This window comes from Nicotiana tabacum, chromosome 5, assembly GCF_000715075.1.
Source record: "Nicotiana tabacum cultivar K326 chromosome 5, ASM71507v2, whole genome shotgun sequence".
Lineage (NCBI taxonomy): Eukaryota > Viridiplantae > Streptophyta > Magnoliopsida > Solanales > Solanaceae > Nicotiana > Nicotiana tabacum.
In genome coordinates, this window is record NC_134084.1 from 163,419,892 (window position 1) to 163,435,980 (window position 16,089).

General features: G+C 37.7%; 1 protein-coding gene across 1 annotated transcript; it reads right to left on the minus strand.

Annotated features, from left to right (window-relative positions):
• Positions 1–1,236: 1,236 nt before the first annotated feature.
• LOC107819701 (UDP-glycosyltransferase 92A1-like) lies at positions 1,237–3,016 on the minus strand. The gene has a single exon (XM_016645845.2). It carries the CDS (start codon positions 2,971–2,973, stop codon positions 1,525–1,527), a length of 1,449 nt encoding a protein of 482 aa, XP_016501331.1. The 5' UTR covers positions 2,974–3,016; the 3' UTR covers positions 1,237–1,524.
• Between the last annotated feature and the right edge of the window lie 13,073 nt (positions 3,017–16,089).

Genomic DNA, 16,089 nt, shown 5'->3' on the forward strand with positions numbered 1-16,089 from the left:
CTCTCACAGATAAATATTCAACATACCTCAAACAGCTCTTTCGAGAGTCTAGTTTAGGGGAGAACTTTTCGGGACAAGTACTATTATGTCACTTGTGTTTGTCTCTTTGTGAGTTTGTTCTCTTGATATTTTGTACTCTTTTATATGCTTAAGCATTACCATCTATATAATTACTTGCCTTTGTCTTCTTCACTAGTGTCTGCATGTTTTTTTTAATCTCGATTTAGTGTTGTAGTAAATATGTTGCTCTTTCCTTCAAGAAATAGGAAAACATAATATGGTAAGTAAATCAGGACAACTCCTAATAACATGGTCTCGCAATTTGAACTTGTTTATTTTGTGCTAGGTTGTTTGCACCATTATTCTTCTTGAAGTAACTAAATTTACCTTCGTAGTGACGAGTTGCAAAGTGTATCTTGACCTCTTGCCTCTTCTTCATGCGAATCCGCATTATCAACATCTCAAGGGAAGTTTCCTTTTGTTTTGTGGGGCATAGTTTTTTGAAATTCCTTTCACTAAGATGAAAATTAATCTATTATGCCACAAACAATAAGGCTGTATCCAATCTTGATATCATCGGACCTTAGCTCTCCACCAATTATTATAAATTCTTGAGCTTGATCTACTACTGATTTGTTGTCCACCATTTAAAAACGAAAAAAATCTGTTAGCAAATCTTTTTTTTGTACCTCCCTCCTCGATATCATACTTACTCTGCAACGCTTTTCAGCAGTTGAGAGTTATTTATGATCATTTTTCATGATCATGGGATAAGTAAGAAGAGATTATGACATATTTTATTTGAATATTAAAACATCAATATTCTTACATCTTCCATTACTGATTTTTAATTATAAGTTAAACTGCATCATGTGGTATCAATTAATGCTCGATAATGGTTATTTTATCCATAAACTGATCGTGCATATGCATATGTAGTGCTGGAATGACTTATACAATTAAGTTTATTTTATTCTAAAGGTATTCATCTGAACTTTTCGGTCAAAAGTGTGCTATAATTAGACTATTTCGAACCTGGGAACTCCTAGAGATTTGCGAGTTTAACCCATTAATTATTTACATAACATTTTTGCGCTGGATGGTGATTACAATTTATTTGATTGATAAATTTTAAAAAAAAAAATATTAGTAAGCGGGCAGAAGAATTCTATGTCAAATTGCCATGCTCCAAATTGTAAGAGTATAGAGACAAATTCGAAATTTAATTTGCAGCCAACGAGTGAGAAGTTTGCATCCATTACATTAGGAACTTAATATAAATGCATACAAAAATATAGATCAGATTGTCGATTATTCATGAATGCGAAGACATTATGACATGTCGAGAGCAAGCCATTGCCTATGACACTAAGTGAATGTTACAACTAGAGGTTGTTCAAGGTGTCATGTGCATCCAAAGCCCAACGACATGTCAAGGGCACGGATACAATAACATGATCACGTCGTATGCAAATACAATGTCACAAGAGGTTTTTCAGGTAATCGCGTGCAAGACCAAGACATCTACTTAGTGGAGAAAGCTGCATTAAGAAACTCTTCCATTGCCTTCACAGAAGACCCTTGGTGATCTGCTTCTTCATCATCTATAATAGCGTTTCCTAGGATTTCTTTAATCTCACAAGCTTGCCTTCTAATTTCTTTACCTTTATCATTTTCCCCCATAATCAATTCAATCTTTTCTAATACATCCTCGTACTTAACCTCAGAATTACCCCCTCTAGTCACCTCAACACAAACACCAAGATCTTGCTCTAACAAGTTTGCATTGTAGAATTGCTCTGCTGAAATAGGCCAACCAAGAAGCGGAACTCCATTGCCAAGTGATTCGAGCACTGAACTCCATCCGCAATGAGTCAAGAATGCTCCAACTGATTTGTGGGCCAAGATTTCAACCTGAGGAGCCCATTTTGACACTAGGATTCCCTTGTTTTGATCCTCCGAAATGCACTGAAGAAACCTCTCTGGGAGCCATTCTTCTGCTCTAAACTCCATGTTTATGTCAAAACCCAAAGGAGGTCTAACAACCCATATAAAGTTTATTCCACTGGCATCAACTAAGGCTTTTGCCAGTTCCATCATCTGTGATTCTGAAATTGTGTTTTGGGAGCCAAAAGAAATGTAAAGCACTGACTTTGCTTCTTTTTGGTCAAGCCATTTGATGCATTTCTCTGGGGAATCTTTACCTTTATCACTCACTGTCACGGGCCGAAGTACTGGTCCAATTGCCCAAACTGGTAGGCCTAATTTACGACGAAAATATGTTAATCCAAGCCTGTCTAGCTCTTCGACAGTATTGAAAAGAATCCCATCAGAGTTGAGAAAGTTGAGAAAGTTTTCCCTGTTGAAATTAGTGTAAGGATCAGTTGAATCAGCTGCTAAAAGACTTTGGCTCAATTGACTAACATCAATATTTCCAGCTTCTGGAAAGTCAGGCATAGTAAAAGCAAAGTTTCTTGTTTTTTTATGAGGCAAATTAAGCCACAAAGAGTAGAAACATGCCAAGCCAAAACCAGAAGCCCCACTGAAAATGACATGGAATAGTCCTAATTCATGAGCTACATTGGCTGACCATCCAAAAAACATGTCTGATATTATACAAAGTGGTTTTTCATAATCATGACCCTTAACAAGATCAAAGAGTAGCTTTCTGAATGAGGGCTCAAGATAAGAGGAGATTGTGATGAAATGTAACCAGAGTTTATAAGGAAGGGAATCCGTATTTTCAGTGTTTGGAGGTAAGCCAAGTTCAGAGCTATTGAAAGGGATCTCAACAAGGGAAATGGAGGCATTTGGAGTGAGAGATGACTTGAGTTTCTTGATGTTGAGAGGTGTGTTCACAAGGATTATGTTGTAACCCTTTTGTTCTAATCCGAAGGCCAAGGCTAAGAAGGGTATAATGTGGCCTTGTGCCATGAAGGGGAAGAGAAGAATCGTTCCCTTTTTCTTTTCCATTATCAAATGCGCTCTCTCTCTCTCTAGTTGCAGAAGAAAGAATACTAATGCAAGGGAAAAAAGTTGACATATATATATATATATATATATATATATATATATATATATATATAGGAGAGAATGAAGTTTCTTTCCTGAATAATGAGAGCCTTAGTGTACGCCCACTTCTTATTTGTTTAGGTTCTCAAGATTCTCAAAGACCCAATTATAGCTAAGAGTCCGGAACCAAAATGTTATCGTTTTGGACTCAAAGTACATAAATAGGTGAAAAAATAATTAAGAACCATTTTATATATAACGCATTTCTTCACCGCGTTATACCTTAAGGACACGTTTGTCCGTTAAGGTATAGTGCATGTGTTACATGCGCTAAATTTGAACTTTAAATTGGCGGGCAAAGTTTACATATAGCGCATATGCATGATACACTATACTGAAAGTTGAAAAGATAGGTAGGTATAGCGCATCCTATATATGCGCTATACCTATATAAAATATCTAGCCACTCTTCTTCCCCGTCCAGACAGAATGAAAAGGAACAAAAACGGTCCCCCTCCCCTCCCCCTCATTTTTTAACCAAAACACTCCATTGGAGCCCACCCATCCCCCAAAAATTGTGTTTTCTCTGTATTTTAGCAAGCTAACACCGGATCTAAGGCATTGTCGTGTAGTGGATCTCGTCTATTTCTCGTTTCGGCTCCCAAATCATCAATTTTTCACATTTCAAAAAACTTTAAATCAAGGTATTCCGACTTTCTTTTTGGTAAAACTCATGTATATAAAATGCTTATTAGTTGCATAACGACTCGGCCGGTCATTTTGAGAGTAATAGCCCCGATCCCCTATTTACTGCTTTTCCTGCATCTTTTTATGCATATGTGACTTGCCGGGAGGTTTTGTTTGTGATTTCGGAGTGATTTGGGACACTTAGTCCCTAAAACGGAAGCTTAAGTTCTAGGATTTTGGCCTTAGTTGGAACTATATGAACAGGACTTCGGAATGGAGTTTTGTCTGTTCCGTTAGCTTTATTGGGTGATTTTGAACTTAGGAGCGTGTCCGATTTGGAGGTCTGTAGCTGAATTAGGCTTGAAATGGTAAAAGTTGAATTTTTGGGAAGTTTGACCGGGAGTAGACTTTTTGATATCGAGGTCGTATTCCGATTTCAAAAAACGTAGTAGCTCCGTAATATTAATTATGACTTGTGTGCAATCGAACATGAATTGATAGGTTTCAGCATCGGTTGTACAAGTTTATAGTTTCAAAGTTCATTAAGTTTGAATTGGAGTGCAATTCATGTTTTTAGCATTGTTTGATGTGATTTGAAGGCTCGACTAAGTTCGTAAGATGTTTTAGAACTTGTTGGTATGTTTGGTTGAGGTCTGGGGGGTCTCGGGTGTATTCCAGATGGTTAATGGACTAGTTTTGGACTTGTAGGAATTGCAGAAAAATTTGGTGTTCAGTTGCTGTTCGTGTTTGCCCGTACCGCGTTCGCGAAGGGGAGCTAGAGCCAGGAGAGGATTTGTGCTTCGCGTTCGCGATGAAGGTCCCGCGTTCGCGAAGCTCTAAGGTGCTAAGTGTATGTGTTCGCGATGAGGGTCTCGCGTTCGTGTAGATAAAATTGGTCTAGCGAGTCTCCAAGTATTTTGCATATGCGTTTGTGATGAAGGTCTCTCGTTCACGTAAGGTCAGGCTGTATGAGCTCTGCATGCACGAGTAGGTCATCGCGCTCGCGATGAAGGAATTTGGATTCGCGAACACGAGAGGTCTTCCGCTTTCGCAAAGAAAGGAATGTCTGGGTAGAATATAACATTTCAAAATTGAGGGTTTAACCATTTTTAACATAACTTGAGATAGACAGCTCGGATTTGGACGAAATTTTTAGGGATTTTCAGAGGCATCAATTGGGTAATGATTCTTCACTTATTTTTGATTATATCCCACTAATCTATCATTAATTCCATCCTTTAATTTCGGATTTGGGTTGAGAAAATTGGAAAAAATGGGAAAAGTTCTTCAACAAAATTTTTGGTTTTTAATTGAGATTTTGACATCTGATTTGAGTAATTTTGGTACGAGTGAACATGTGGGTGAATGTGTGTTCGTATTTTCTAATATCTTGCTAAAGTCTTAATTTCATTAATTAGATTAGTTTATTATAGTTATATTTATGATATGTAATTGCTTTTGACTAGATTTGGGCCATTCGGAGTTGGAAAATCGTGGAAAAGGCATTCTTACTGATTGATTGAGCTTGGTTCGAGGTAAGTGACTTGCCTAACCTTGTGTGGGGGAAAATTCTCTTAGGATTTGGTACTTTTGTGATACTTCTGTGTTTTGTGAGCACTATGTACGCGAGGCGACGAGTGTGTACACATGCTAATTGTTGAAAAATCTAGTTTTTCGTTAAGTAGTAATCTGTTACATCTTAATTGAGTTACACTAGCATGTGTAATTATTCTATTTAGCCTAATATCACATGTTTACGTGTCTTACATGCTTATTTGAAATCTGTGCAGCATGTATAGATGAATTCCTGTCTTTCCTTGATTTGTATCAGTCTTAACTGTAGAGTCTTGCTGTTAATTATTGTTTCCATCGGTTTCGAGTTGTGTGTTTACTTTTGGGACTATGAGGCGGTACCTCGAGAGATCCCCTACACTTTTACTTTTGAGACTACGAGGCTATACCTCGGGAGATCTCCTTGCATATTTACTTTTGGGACTACAAGACGGTATTTCGGGAGCGCCCCTGTTGCTTATCACTATATACTGTGTTATTATTTTCTGTAAATTCTTTGTTGTTATATTTCAAGTCTCTCATCATGTTGTTATATCTTATGTCTTATTATTATATCCCAGTAGGGCCCTAACCTAATCTCATCACTACTCTACCGAGGCTATGCTTGACACTTACTGGGTACTGTTGTGGTTTACTCATGCTACTTTTCTGCACATGTTTTTTGTGCAGATCTAGGTACCTCCTACTAGCTCCGCTATTCGTTGCGTACTTTCTACTACTCCAGAGATTTCAAGGTATATTTGTCAGCGTTTGCAGACCTCGAAGTCCCCTTCTATCCCTTATATTGTTCCTCCTTTATTTCTTTTAGACACTGATGTACAAATTCTTAGAGCTTGTGACTCGTGACTACCGGGTTTTGGGAATACTGTTTATACTTGAGTGTTGGTTATTATACATGTTGAGCGACATCTTATCAGTTATTTAATTATCTATTGTAATTTGGTTGTTAAATTTTGCTTCTATTTTTGTTACTTCGCAAATTATTAGGCTTACATAGTCATAGAGACTAGGTGCCATCACGACGTCTTACAGATAGAGAATTGGGTCATGACAAGTTGGTATCAGAGCTTTAGGTTCATAGGTTTTATGAGTCACAAGCAGGTTTAGTAGAGTCTCACGGATTGGTATGGAGACGTTTGTACTTATCTTCGGGAGGCTATGGAACTGATAGGAAAATTGCACTTCTTTGATTCCTTGTCATGCGAAATTGTTGATTTCGAAATTCTAAACTTTTGTCTTCTATTCTCTCACAGATGGTGAGGACAAGTATAGGTGGATCTGATGACCAGGCACCTGTGCTCCCTACTAGAGCCATGAGAGATCGGGGCTGGGGTAGAGGCCGAGGACGTCCATGTGGTGCAGCCAGAGCACCCGCACGAGATGCCACAGAGGAGCCACCAGTATCTCCAACCGGAGCGCAGGCACCTGAGATGCTTGTTACTGCACCGGCTCTTTAGAAGACCCTTGCACAGTTCCTGAGCATGTTCAACACCTTGGCTCAGGCTGGATTGATTCCACTTGCTCCTGCCACATCTCAGGATGGGGGAGGAGCACAGACTCCTACCGCCCGTAACCCAGAGCAGCAGGTTCAGGTCAACCAGGTTCTAGAGATCATACCGGTGCAGTCAGTAGCTCAAGTTCAGCTTGAGGTTAGGTCAGCAGTTTCTGATGTAGAGCAGCTCAGGCTTGAAAGGTACAAGAAGTACCACCCTCCTACTTTTAGTGTATTAGCGTCAGAGGATACCCGGGGTTTTCTTGAGTAGTGTCACTGTATTCTCCATACTATGGGTGTAGCGGAGTCGAATGGGGTTTCTTTCACTACGTTCCATCTTAGAGGAGCAGCCTATCAATGGTGGCGTGCTTATGAATTGGGTAGTCCAGCTGAGGCAACTTCACTTACTTGGAATCAGTTCTCGGATATGTTCTTGAGGGAGTATGTTCCCCAGAGTCTCAGAGATGCATGAGGTGTAGAGTTTGAGCAGTTGTGGTAGGGTTCCATGACCGTGTCAGAGTATGCGGTTCGCTTCAGTTTGGCTAGACATGCACCAGTCTGGGTTGCTACAGTTAGAGAGAGGGTCCGTCGATTTATCGAGGGGCTCCACCCCAGTATCAGGCTTAGCATGGTCCGAAAGTTAGAGATGGATATTTCATACCAACAGGTTGTGGGTATTGCTAGGAGGTGGAGGGTATGCTTGCTTGGGAGAGAGAGGAGAGGGAGGCCAAAAGGTCTCGAGAGTCTGGCACTTATAGTGTTACTCGTGCCCCAGCTGCAGTTTGTCATGGTTGGGGCTATGTTAGTCACCCTGTTCATTCAGCACTTCTAGCTGCCAGTGGTATTCCGGCTACTCCTAGGCCCTAGGAGCCTTATTATGCACTGCCAGTGTCTAGTGCACCTCCTGCACGGGTGCTTTCAGTGGTTAGTCCAACCGACCTAGCCCGAGCCAGCCACAACATTCATGCCCTCCGAGAGCTTGTTTTGAGTATGGTGAGACTCGCCATATGGTGAGGGATTTCCCCAGACTTAGGAGGGGTGCACCTCCACAGACTTCTCAGGCACCGCGTGCTCCACCAGGTGCTCAAGCTATGATTACAGTACCAGCTACCACTCCACCTGCTCAGCCAGCTCGAGGTAGAGGTCGGGCAGGTAGAAGTCGCCCTAAAGGGGGAGGCTAGGCTAGATATTATGCTCTTTCTGCTCGTACAGAGGCAATTACTTCCGACTCTGTCATTACAGGTATTGTTCCGATCTGTCATAGAGATGCGTCAGTTTTATTTGATCCAGGCTCCACCTATTCCTACGTGACCTCTTATTTTGTCCCGCATTGAGCGTATCCCATGATTCTTAGAGTTCTCTTGTTTATGTGTCTACACCTGTGGGAGATTCTATTGTTGTTGACCATGTGTATCGGTTGTGTTTAGTTGTTCTTAGTAGTTTTGAGACCATACCCAATTTATTATTGCTCAGTATGGTATATTTTGATATTATTTTGGGCATGGACTGTTGTCGCCCCATTATGCTATTTTTTATTATCACGCCAAGACTGTAATGCTGGCTATGCCAGGCTTACCACGGTTAGAATGGAGAGGTACTGTCACGACCCAAACCGATGAGCCACGATGGGTGCCTGAGTCCTACCTATCAAACACCCCTAAGCATGCGTCTAAGATATAAACTTGGAATAACACCTACTGAATTACGAAAATAATATACATAAAGGACACCTACCCAAAAAGGCATACGTACATATACATACAACATACGTAGGGCGAGCCGACAAAACTGCTATAGACAACTATGTACCTCAAAGCTGGAAGCCGGCAAGGCCACATACTATCCAACTAAACATACTGTCTACCGACCTCTAATACAAATATAACTGTACAAAGATGGTACTGAGCCACGTCATACCCATATATATACAAACATATCACACCAAAATCAAAAGCAGCTCCAGATCAAGTGGAGCACGCCAACTCTCGCTGATCAAGGATCCGAAGAAGGGGGACCGTCAGCTTGCCTACCTGCACCTGTGGGCATGAAACGCATGCCCCGTGAAATAGGGCACCAATACAAAAAATGTACTGAGTATGTAAGACATGAAAATCTGTACGAAAAAGGCATAAATGAAACATGAAATAAAGAAATTCATTTGTAAATCTGGATAACTTTGTAAATTCTAAAACATTTATAATGTTATGCACGTGCATATAAATATCGTGTCATGCATGAGTATAGGTGTACATAACATCATCAAGCCACTGAGGGCATCCCATCATATCATCTTAGCCACTGTGGGCAACATCATCAACATATACCAACTGATCCGGTAGTAGTGCGTATATAACACTGTAATGCCATAACTTTTTCCCATATCCCATATACATATATACACGTATATAACGTCATCTGGTCATGAGTCAATGTATATGTATAAATGAATGAAATGCATGAAAAATATGTAATAATCTCAATATTCCTTCTGGATAAACTTTTTCAACTGCGTATTATTCTGAGACCCATGAACAGAAGATATAATAATATGTCACATGGGGAATCAAGAACACAGAGACCCCAAGTATTTCTATGAATAGAGTCGTTAATGGAAATTGTGTGTTTGCTCGTTTCTTCTATATAATTTGGATCATGCCAAAAAGAAAGAAGGGAAGAACTTAACATACCTAGAGTAGGAAAAACTTCGTATAATATTCGTGGCGAAGATTGCACCGTACTCTTTTAGAACCGCAAAATTAGAATGGAATTAAGCTTTTGTTCTTTAAAGTATTTGAACGAATTTTAAGCTTCTGCTTGTTGAAGTGTTTAAACGAATTTTAAGCTTCTGTTCTTGAAATATTCAAACCAAGAAAGGATAGGTTCTTGCTTTAGGATTATTAACGTTATTTGGTTCCTTTATCCAAATGAAATAGGACAAGACTTCTTTACTTATTAAATTCAATTAAATCTAAGATAGCCACCTAGGATTATTTGATTACTTAGTCATTTTATGTGGTTAGCTAGTGCTGCCACGTCTTATTTCCACACTTTAATAATTAACTACGTAATGTTCCGTTATCCGGTAATTAGTCAATTACCCATATAATTAAGAATTACATCAAATTATCTAAAAATACTATTCATTTTTTTAATATACTGTATACATTATACTACCATGGTCATGTGGTACGTTATATGGTACTAGTTCATAATTATCGGGTATTATTTTATCCCAAATTGGTCACTTTCAACGAAACTCATTTTCTTTAATTCATGTACCCTTTATCCTTCATGATACTTACTTATTGCTTGTTATAAATAGCATAAGTACATTAACCTCAAGATAATCTCATCCCCGAGTCTACGTCAATTAACTGAAGGCGAAACTTTAATGTACGAAAATGCGAGATGTAACAGGTACCTTAGATTATACCCCCAATAGAGTTATTTCATTTCTGAAGCGAATGGTTGAGAAGGGGTGTGATGCGTATCCAGCTTATGTGAGAGATGTCAGTATTGATACCCCTACAGTTGAGTCAGTTCCAGTAGTGAGGAATTTTCCAGATATATTTCCAGCTAATCTTCCGGGCATGCCGTCCGAGAGGGATATTGATTTCGGTATTGATTTGTTGCCGGGCACTCAGCCCATCTCTATTCCTCCATATCGTATGGCTCCTCCTGAGTTGAAGAATTTGAAAGAGCAGTTGCAGGAGTTGCTTGATAAGTGTTGCGGTCTTGTTTGTGAAGAAGAAGGATGGTTATATGCGTATGTGCATCGGTTATCGCCAGTTGAATAAAGTTATAGTGAAGAACATGTATCCATTGCCTCGTATTGATGACCTATTTGATCAATTACAGGATGCCAGGGTGTTTTCCAAGATTGACTTGCGTTCAAGCTATAATCAGTTGAAGATTCAGGAGCCAGATATCTTGAAGACCGCTTTCAGGACTCGTTATGGTCACTACGAGTTCCTTGTGATGTCATTTGGGCTGACCAATGCCCCAGCAGCATTCATGCACTTGATGCACAGTGTGTTCGGGCCCTATCTTGACTCTTTCGCCATCGTATTCATTGACGATATTCTGGTGTACTCCCGGACTTGGGAGGATCATGAGCATCACCTAAGGACTATGCTCTAGACCTTAAGAGAAAAGAAGTTATATACCAAATTTTCAAAGTGTGAGTTTTGGCTAGACTCAGTAGCATTCTTGGGTCATGTAGTGTCGAGTGATGGGATCAAGGTGGATCCGAAGAAGGTGGATGCCACCCAGTGCCGTGCTAGCCCGAGCGAACCATTCTGTAACTCATGATCGTTTGATCAAAACTAGAACATACATAGGTCGAGTTAGCTGGACTCATTCCTTTTTGTAAATATCATGGGCCTACATGACTACAACTTATAATGTATAACTATAAGTGGAAACACAATGATTAATGAACCGTCTTTCTTAAAACATGAATACATATGGGCCGTCAAGACCTCTGGCGTACTGTACAAAATGAACCTCTATCTACAAAGCCTCTAAGATTATTTGACATCAAATGGGATAGGGTACCGACCTACCCATAAGCCTGTGGCAAAACTATAACTCCATGACTCATAGACTCGGATGCACTCCGAATGAGGTGGAGTCTTATCGATCCTTCGTTGATTGCTAATCTCGTCTACTATGAGGGTTCGTCAAACTGATTATCTATACCTGCAGGCATAAATGCAGCGTCCCCAACAAAAGGACGTCAGTACGAATAATATACTGAGTATGTAAGGCATGTAAATAAATATATAAAGAGCATGGAAGAAACATAGAGTAAATGACTCAACTTGTAAGTCTTGATAACTTTGTAAATCATGAAATACTTATAGTGTCATGCATATGCATATGAATGTCATGTCGTGCATAGGTACATGTGTTCATAACATCATCAAGCCTCTGAGGGCATCCCATCATATTATCTCGGCCACTGTGGGAAAATCATGAATGTATACCAGCTGATCAGGTGGTGATGTATATATAACGCTGTAATCTTTTCCCATATCCATATACATATATATACATATATACACGTATATAATGTCGTCTGAGTCATGGGTAAATACACATATAAATGAATGCAATACATGATAAGTACGTTAATAAAATCTCTCAAAACATCATAAGACCATTATACCTCTGATTAATATCGTGAAACAAACTTTATCAACTTACCTAAAAGGACGGGCGAAAACGAATACACTGGTTGGACATCTTAAATCACCCAAGACTAGCATTATTGATTTAAGTAACTATAAGTTATTAAGTTAACCGTTATCCTTAGACCATCAGAAAGCTCGACAAAAAGACCAGATTTCCCTCTAACTACAATAGTATTATATGTGAGAAACATTAACAAGACATCATCGAATACTTGGTAGAAGATAGTTTAAACAAATCAGTGAAATAACACAGACTGTTGTGCAGACATCTGGAGAAGCCAATTTCTATTTTCTTTGCAGTTACTTAACAATCAATTTCTTTAACAAATAACTATTTTTTTCATACCAAAAATGTGAAGTACAAGAATAGCATACGATTCCAAGAAATGTTTGTCACGACCCAAATCAGAGGGCCACGACAGGCCCCCAGTGTCACAACCCAAATCGGAGGGCCACGACTGACACTTGGTGCCTACTCAACCAAGCACCATGTACCTTATCCTTATTTACTATAAGACTCGTCACGGGCCATGATAGTCCACATCTATATATATAATTAACAATATTAGAACTTAACTCACATAACTAATTCAAAAAGATTTATATAGATACATAGGGGCCGACAAGGCCGTTGACATGTCATACCTAAAGCTATACACAGGACACTGTCTGCAAAGCCTCTAAAAAAACATGACCATAATATATAAGACGGGACAGGGTCCCTGACATCCTTATAAAATAAAGTAACATATATTGAACGTGACTCGACAATACTCCAGGAAGATTTGGAGCTCACCAACCAAAAGTTGATATCTAGAGGTAGCCTACAGTGGATGGTCCTCACCTCGCCTACCTACACCTGCGCGACATGAAACATAGCGTCCCAGAAAAAAAGGGTGTCAGTACAAAAAATGTACCGAGTATGTAAGGCAGCAATGAAACATAATAATAATAATAATAATAAAATAGTATCTTGGGGAGAGATAAGAGTCAACTTATAACTTTTGACTTGCTGCTAAGGGCTGAAATATATAAAATAAATCCCATCTTGTATATATATAAATAAAACTACTATATAATAGTTCTAGTTACCTCATTTTCGTTACATTAACTGCCCAACTGATCAGTGGTAAATAATAATACATAACTTTCAAACCATGGGTAACTGCCCGATCGGCTGTAGCTCGGTGGTAGATGTATAACTGCCCAACCGGCCGTAACTTGGTGGTAAATGCGTAACTGCCCTACCTAAATTACAAGTATCTTTGCTTTGCACCGAAAACATTTGTCGTGTAGAATTTACTCAAATCCAATGGCATTTCTCTTTTTGGTAAAGCAACGTTTTTATTTAATTTGACAGGAAAATTCCTGGTATACTTAGAAAATAATACAACATATATGATTCTCTATAAATATAACATAATCATGGATTCATAAAAATTTAACTAATAGGCTCTATTAGTACTAAAATCATTTTCCAAAATGCTAGTCAATTTAGCAGCAACATTGCCAAACCAAAGTCATATATACACACCCTCTTCTTTTATTATTCCTTTTCTTTTTTGAGTTAAAACCAAGACTATCGATAGTTTATATTTCTAGCTCAAATTAAACTAAATTCTTACATGAACCCCTATAAGAAAGACAACAACAAGCACCATAAAGGGTTTTGAGCAGAACCTTTCAGGATCATCACAAATAAGATATCTTTAACTGCTAAGAGTAGAAATACTTATGGAATAGCATTATATTTACGTATTATTACTTGGATCATGCCGAAAGGAAAGGAGGGATAGCCTTAACATACCTGAACCGATTCTCTCGACATAATATTTTTGGAAAGGATTGCACCATACTCCGTTAGAACCGTAAAAATTTTACGTTGTTATGCTTCCAATAATCCTCGTTGGATTTTGGTTGAAAGATGCTGTGGTGACAGTTTGCTAACGTTTCTGGGTGTAAGAACTTTGGTTGAATGGCTAATGTTGATCTTGGTTGAAAGAAGTGTTTGTTGTAAAAATGCTTAACAATCTGATGACATAGTCTTTTTGTATAGGAAATATAAGAAATGACTTATTTGTTGAAAGAGTTTTGTTCTAAGAATTAGTAACATTATGCCACCTAATCAAGAATGACTCTTATTTATTTCTTTAGCTATCTTCCAAGTTTTGGGGTTGTCTCATCTCATAGTTTATTTATTAATTAGGTAATATTCCGCTACCCCGTAATTAACCAATTACCCGCATAATTAAGAATTATCTCAAATTACTTAAAATTCTACTTATTTTTGATATACTTTATACATCGTACTATCGTGGTCATATGGTACCTTGCATGGTACTAGTCCATAAGTATCGGGTATTATCGCTCGATCCATAGTTTATCCCAATTCGACAAAACAAAACTCATTTTCTTTAATTCGTGTACCTCTTTCTTCATGGAACTTACGTATTGCTTGATATAAATAGCATAAATATGATAACATTAAGGTAATCTCATCCCCTAGTTTATGTCAATTTACTGAAGACGAAACTTTAATGTATAAAATGCGAGATGTAACAATGTTGTTACCATTTGAACTGAATAAGTATTAAGTGATTAAACACCTGATGTATCTGATAAGGTAAAAATGCTCCAGACATTAGGCTCCACTTAAACAACTTAAGTTTTGTTTGTTCGTGTCGTATAGATCATGCCAAAAAGAAAGAAGGGATAGCTTTAGCATACCGAGCCGATTTTCTTAACAATCCTCTAACACACGTTAATTGCAACATGGAATAGGAAGTAAACCATCTTCATTAGCACCACTGTATCCTTCGAGAAAACAAATGGGCAAGACAAAAGACCTTTTTGTTTCCAACAAAAAGGATCATATTTACCGACTTAACTAATGTTAAACAATAAAATGCAAGCCAAAAAGACCCCAGATGTGGTAAATATTTTGCAAGTCTTATTAGCTACTTAGATTGAATAGGGAAAGATTGTGAAAAGCTTAACTCAGAGAAGAGTTATGATGGGACCTTGTTTTTTGTTTTTTCCACACAAGTTGTAGATTTTCAAGATGTTTCATTCTTGGCGAAATGACCTCCTGGCCACTTAAATTTGTACCGGATTTTAAAGCCGATATAGAAACTTTTGATTTTCCCATTTTAGCACCTCGACTCAACCAGTTGATTATAAATAAACCCCTTCTTCAGAGAGTGTAGCTCAGTTGCCTGACAAAAAGATCACGTCAAATACTAAAGCCATTTATTATTTTACACGTGTCATCAGGGGTCCTATTTTTTTATAATTAATTTATTAAAATTTCTTTCTTATTTTATTTCTTTCATTATTCCTGTAAGCACGTGATTTTTGCCCTATATGAGAATTACTCCCAAAAAAATTCAAAAATAAAATAATTTTTCTTGGTGTGCAATTTTTGTGATGTTTTGGATAATTATTTGTATTCGTCTGTGTTTGCTTATTTGTTAAATTAATAAAAAATACAAAAATATGTCGCATTTTTGCATGTAGGATTTAATTCTACAATTGTTAGTAATTAAATTAGTTTTACAAAAATTAAAAATTACAAAAATAGGCATCTTTTGCATTTTTAGCATTTAATGTCCAAATGAACAATTTTATGCTTAATTATTACTTAATTGTGCGTTAATTGTTATTGGAAGTTAATTTGCGCTTTTATAACTTAATTTAGTTCTTAATAATAATTTAAGTACTTTTATAATTTAGTTTTAGAAAAATAAAAGAAGAAAAGAGAACAAAAATACAAAGAAAAATCGGATTGGGCCACTTCTTCAATTTCAAACCACAGGCCCAAATAATTACCCAACTTTCCCCATGACCCGGTCCGTTTCAAACCGGGTCGATCCGGTCCGCTCCATTAACCCAACACCCCTTCTTCATTTTTGTCCAACACAAAACAAAACCAAAAAAAATAAAAAATAAAAAGTGAATTATCACTATTAATAGTTTTATTTTTTGTTTTTTTATATATAAAAAAAATCCGAAAATATTTTATTTTATTTATTATTTTAATTTTAAAAAATATATATATATAGTAATTTCAGAAATGATTTTAAAAAAAATTTAAAAATAAAAAAATAAAAAAAGTAAAAGAATGTAGAAAAT